Source organism: Papaver somniferum, unplaced genomic scaffold, assembly GCF_003573695.1.
Source record: "Papaver somniferum cultivar HN1 unplaced genomic scaffold, ASM357369v1 unplaced-scaffold_135, whole genome shotgun sequence".
Lineage (NCBI taxonomy): Eukaryota > Viridiplantae > Streptophyta > Magnoliopsida > Ranunculales > Papaveraceae > Papaver > Papaver somniferum.
In genome coordinates, this window is record NW_020622713.1 from 4326580 (window position 1) to 4332935 (window position 6356).

Below are 6356 nucleotides of genomic sequence, written 5' to 3' on the forward strand. Positions count from 1 at the left end.
AGCTAATATTTTTGAGATGATTTTATAAATGGTATTACTCAAGCTAATAGGTCTAAAATCCCCCGGCGTCTGTGGTATGGAAATTTTTGGGATGAGGGTTAGGAAAGAATGATTAAGATCTTTGTCGAGAGTGGCTGAACGAAAGAACTCTTGGACAGTGTCGATGATATCATTTCCCAGAATGTCCCAGTTGGCTTTAAAGAAACCTGGCTGAAATCCATCCGGACCTGGAGCTCCCCATTGATTCATATTGGAAAGGGTGAGCCAAATTTCTTCTTTAGTGGGAATTACAGTTAATGAGGCATTTTCTTCGATGCTGATGCAAGGATTTATGATGATAGATATATCAAAATCGAAGTTGTTGTTTTGGGACGAGCCTATTTGTTGGAAGTGTTTAACCAGCAGATAGTTGATTTGATCTCTATCTGAAAGCCATGGCCCAGAAGGTTCTCTGAGAGAATTTATCGCATTGATTTTTTTCTATTTGAGGCGGGGGCATGGAAATATTCTCTATTCTGATCATATTCTTTGAAGAACTTATCCTTAGAAAGTTGATGGTAGTAATCATTTTTGATTTTGTACCATTTTCCTAGCTCCGCTTGAAGATCTTTTAGTGTGTCTATTTCTTTAGAGATATTTCCGGATCTATGAATACTATCAATTCTATTGTTTATGGATTTAATATTTTTGTATATGTTCCCAAAAATATTTGTGTTCCAATGGGCTAAGTCAGTGGAGAGTAATTTTAGAAGCCCAGTGAAAGCTGTCTCATTGGAATTGGCAGAATGTAATTTCTAAAATGCTTCGACTACCGTAGGGACAGTGGAATGAGTTAACGACGACATCTAAAAGGTTTCGGAGCCTATATTTTTCTGGGTTTGAATCTAATAAAATAGGCCTACATGATTCTTTCAAATTTGAATTTCATTTTCATTAACGAAATATTGAATTCTTTATAATTTTCCCTCCTTAAAAGAAATATCTCCCTCCTTAACCTTCCTTTTCCCTCCCTCTGGGGTTTCAATAAATCAGAAGACTTTTATCAAATAAAACCCTGAATCAAACCGTGGGTTTCCATTAAAACGCCATTACAGATATATTACTGTACAGAAGATACAGGTGATAAAGAAAAAACAAAGATGAAGTATCAGATTCAGAACCAGATGAATGAATCCTCAACAGAAGAAAAGAAAGATTTCAGCAACGAAGAACAATCATATAACAGGAAGCAGAAATCACTTGGTCTATTGTGTTCTAAGTAAGTCTTCTTTACCCCTTTCTTTCAATTGTTCATATCATTCTTAGTTTACTTGAATTACTCTCTGAATCTGGGTTTCTATAATTGGGTCAGTTTCTTCAACCTGTACGACGATGACGATGTCGAGTTTCTTAACCTGAATGATGCTGCAAACAGATTAGGTTCTTATCCCATATACCCAAACCCTTTTTCCTTAATGCGGATCTTTTGGATTTGAATTGGGTCATTCGGTGCTGCTGCTGTTAGGTTTTGTTGATTTTGCTTGTGATTTTTCAGGAGTTGAGCGTCGCAGAATGTACGATGTCGTTAATGTATTTGAGGCTATTGGAGTAAGAACTTTAATCAATTCTCGTGTTTTTCGTATTTGAATAGTAGAAATTTCATTTTAATTGTACTGGATTTTGGGATTTTTTTTACATAGGTTCTTGTAAAGAAGGGAAAAGCTCAATACTACTGGAAAGGTTTGGGTGGAATTGCAAATGCCCTAAAAGAGATGAAGGTAATAAATATTACTAGGTTTCATTATAGTGTTGGTGCATTACTGAAAGAGATGTCCTAATTTGTGTTGGGAATTTGTGTAGGAAGAAGCTTTGAATGATAGTTTAAACATCTTGTGTGTCGAGGATGGCAACGAAACGTTAGTCGATCAAAACACTGGTAGTAGCAGCAGTCAAGAGAACTTAGATGTGAATTCAAGGATTGGAGCATTGGCAGCTGGGTCTAGCCTTGCTAAGTGTTCTTCTTCCTCCTCTAAGAATGGTAACTTTTTCTCAGGGTCTCGATTAACCGTAGGACTTATTTGGATTACTTGATCTTTTAATCTAATATTGCTCATGGTACACTACACTGTTACTTTATCTTGTTGATAGTTGGATACATTTTTTAACATGAAATGACTTGGCACCTGAATTTTACGCTGTAGGAAGTAGGAACATGCCTTTTGCATATCTTGTAGCATGAACATTCTTAGAAATTTCAATAGCTAGCTGTTGGTTTCTACTAGTTCAGTTTGGCCTCTTGGATTGGTTAGAGGAACAAACATCTTCGTGAAGTTTTCTGCAATTTGATCTACTCTGGGAGGTTATAATAGAAGATTCTAGTGGAACATGAATGGTGTCCTAATTGCAGGAATTGAACATTTGAAAGCCCTGTGAGAGTAGCGTGAGCAAACGTAGGAAGTTCATTCAGAAAACTTGCCCGAATACTGGCAAATTGAACACATCAATAGAGGACGTTGAGCAATTTAGGACATCTGACTGTGTATTTTTTAGGAATCTTAATAAAGTTTGATTAAATTAATGTTGATATCTTCCTGAACAGGTGGTACCAGAAGTGGAAAGTCTCTCCGGCAACTTACTGAGGAGTTCGTCAAGCTCTTACTTTGTTCTGATGTGAGCTGCTTATGTCATTAAAGCTTCAACTTCCTATGTCATGCTTTCTTATTTGAGTACTTCCGTCCTCATTATGGTAACTTTGTCTATTTTCTCAGGGTAAGGTTGTTGCTCTTGACCAAGCAGCGAAGATATTGCTTATGGATGCCAATAACTCATCAGAAACACGATGTAATCTCTCTTTTTACTCTTACTCTCCTTTCATGGCCCTTCCTACAAGTATAATGAGGAAACTACATCTCATTGAATTTTACTCCTCTTTAGGTAATGACTCAAAAGTTAGACGGCTTTATGACATTGCAAATGTATTAAGTTCAGTTGGGCTTATCGAAAAGGTAATGAAAAGCAAACAGCACACTCAATAAGAAGCAAGTTGCTAGTTGGATATTTATTTACTTACAACTTTAAAATTTTCGATTGAATTTGCAGACTCATTATCTTAATAGTGGGAGACCAGCATTCAAATGGTTGGGTCTACAAAAGGAAACATTGCCAGTTTCAAAGAAAAGGATTTTCGGGGCTGATTTGACAAACATGAGTATTAGAAGGAACAAGACAGTCTCTTCCATGAACCTAAATTCAAACTCGAATAACCAAGAGCAAGATAGGTATGATCTGGCTCATAGGCACAACCCTTTTGGATTTGATCCTACTAAGTTGCCCAAAGCCGATGCCAGTGTGAAGAAAACTGTAACAAGATCCCAGGCTATGCTGAATCTGGCTTCTACACATATCCCACCATACAGAAACCAAGGTAAACTCATCTCCTTAACTTCGAACGTTCTAAGTAACATCATCAGTAAATCTTTTTGTTTATAGAACTAGTTATACTACTCTGGTCATCATTACCTGTATACAGCAGGATTTCTACCACAGCAGTTCACTTCTTCTCAAATGATTGGCAACTCATTTTCTTCCTCCTCTTCTCTTATAATTAGCAGCATATCTTTCGACTACCTCATTACCTAGAGATGCAATATAATCTTTGAATGATTAGCCATTTTCCACTAGGAACATTAGTTTGCTTAGTTTAGCATCTAAACTTGAGCTCAGTCTGCATTGGTTAAGAAAAATCACTTAGCACCTCCTACCTGTACATTTTACCGTGAAGTTGGTGGCCTGAAATATACAGAAGTCCCTGAATGGATTTTCTGGTAATGTTACTGTTGGACATAGAACTAATAATGTAACTGAGAAGAAGATACTTAACTCAAACCGATGTTGCTGGAGATGCACAGAAAATGTAGAGGCACGTATACGATACGCTGTCCTAAAGGCAATATCGCCTGCTACTCCGCTGAGATGTTATAGCAGTTGGCGAGTCACCTCCAGGATACAACTAATGATAGTACCCCTCAATGTAGCATACAAAGAGAGTACCCTTAGAACTTGGCAGTGTTAGCAAAAGCTAAAAACAGAGAAACTAGAAATAAAAACTTATTTTCTGAAAGCAGAGGGAGAGCAGAAGAAGAGATGTTTCTCTGTTGTGTATCAAAAGAGCTCAACACTCCTCCCTTAAATAGTGTTTAAGACGTTACAAACGAGAGGAAAAATGCATGCAACAAAACCATGCGTATGACAGAAATACTGGTAATGTTTGGTTAAAAACAGTGTTGCTTTTGTCAGGCTTAGAGCAGTGTGTTGGTTAAAAAAAGTGTTGCCAAAACAAATACGTACAGACAAGAAAGCCAGGACAAACACGTGCAGACAAGGAAGGCAAGACAAACACGTACAAACAAGAAAGCCAAGACAAACATGTGCAGACAAAAAAGAAGATTCTTCTACATGTGTGTAAAACACGTATCAAAAGAGCTCAAGACTCCTCCCTTAAATAGTGTTTAAGACGTTACAAACGAGAGGAAAAATGCATGCAACAAAACCATGTGTATGACAGAAATACTGGTAATGTATGGTTAAAAACAGTGTTGCTTTTGTCAGGCTTAGAGCAGTGTGTTGGTTAAAAAAAGTGTTGCCAAAACAAATACGTACAGACAAGAAAGCTAGGACAAACACATGCAGACAAGGAAGGCAAGACAAACACGTACAGACAAGAAAGCCAAGACAAACATGTGCAGACAAAGAAGAAGATTCTTCTACATGTGTGTAAAACACGTACCAGAAGTTTTTAGCAAAAAGATAGGATCTAATGAACCCGAACCCGACGCGAAGCACCGCGCGTACGGGAAAGGCAACCTTGCCCTAGTCTAGGCCTTCCCCCTCACACAAAAGTCTAATGACCCAAGGGCCATGTCTTTTTAGCCAATTTTATGGTATTTAAGTCTAAAACTCTTTAGATTTTAGTTTATGTGGGACTATTGTTTTATCTATTCAAATGAAAAAACAAGTAGTGGGCAATAGGTCTAGAGATCAAAACATAGTCCATACAAATTTGGTATAACAAAGCCGTTTTTTCTAATAGTTACTTCTTGGACCATATCATCTGACTACACGACGCAATACTATTTCCGCTGAAGCTGATTTATACATATTATTCCAACTAATGAGGACACTTTTGGTCACATGTCACTAGCTAGCACCCGTATCACCCATATCATTGTAATACACCGAGGCTGGAATTGAGAAACTAAGAGCAAAAAGGTTCACTTCTCTTTTTTTATCTGTTGGCAGGGTTGCAGGGACTCTTTGCTCATTATACGGAAGCTTGGGGTACCTGGTACGATGAGATCGGGAAGAAGCCACGACCAGAGATGAAATCTTCTGAATTCATTTCTGTACCTTCTGCGCTCCGATCCTCTTAGACGTCAAGTATACAACTATGATGATACAGATAAAATACCTTTTATACTTTCTTTGGTTAACCTTGTAAAAAAGAATACATTGGTCTTCAGTGTACCAACCAGGACAAATGGTCATCCTTCTCAAACACAATTTTGAATGACTGTGACCTTGAAGTTTATTTCTGTTCCACTGTCTGATGAACAAAGAGTAATAAAATTCAGTCCCTTTTTCTTTTGTAACTTCGATGTTTCTTGCTTATGTATCACCTTTCACACGTTTCTTGCTTATGTATCACCTTTCACACATCAAAAGAGAAGAAAATTGTGTGGGTCTCGAAGTTCACAATTCTTCTTTACAAATACATAAGGTTAAAAGGACTTAACACTGACGTTACCAGACTGATCCTCTCCCCAGATCCTGGAATCAGCACTTTGAACTAATAAATTGATCTCTGATTTCGTAAGAAAGCAAGTGAGTAATTCTATATTGTTGCCAGTTGCCACACACCATTCACCTTATCCGTTATTAAGTCAGCAACCCTCATATCGGCAACATGTGAAGGAATATAAGGAATCACTTATTTGGGAGGATATCTAAAAACCCAAAGATCATCTCATACCTTAATAGTAGCACCATCATCAAGACCATCTTACATTTAGACTAGCTTTGATAGTATCCATACCTCTTACAAGACTTTTACTGCCTCTTGTCCCACCTTTTTTAAGAAACCTGTTTCGAGGCATACCAAATTTTTAGGAGGCATACTCAATGCTTATCCTAACTAGTGTAGGTTGATAAGGAGTGTCTAAAGCTAGTTAAATTACTAAGACAACCTTGATTAATTATTTAATTTACTTATTTCTTTTGAATATTTATTTTTTCATAAGTGATCGATTAATTTATCATATTTAATTTTTTGATAAGATTTCATTATTATTATTATTATTATTTAATTTTGTTTTTCTTAA

General features: G+C 36.9%; 1 protein-coding gene across 1 annotated transcript; it reads left to right on the forward strand.

Moving 5' to 3' along the window:
• The first annotated feature begins 1050 nt into the window (after window positions 1-1050).
• LOC113333896 (E2F transcription factor-like E2FE) lies at window positions 1051-5572 on the forward strand. Its single transcript, XM_026580262.1, has 10 exons — window positions 1051-1258; window positions 1352-1419; window positions 1535-1587; window positions 1680-1757; window positions 1840-2017; window positions 2579-2649; window positions 2748-2820; window positions 2914-2984; window positions 3079-3403; window positions 5278-5572. The coding sequence occupies exons 1-10, from the start codon at window positions 1140-1142 to the stop codon at window positions 5406-5408; spliced, it is 1167 nt and encodes a 388-aa protein (XP_026436047.1). The 5' UTR covers window positions 1051-1139; the 3' UTR covers window positions 5409-5572.
• The last annotated feature ends 784 nt before the right edge of the window (window positions 5573-6356 follow it).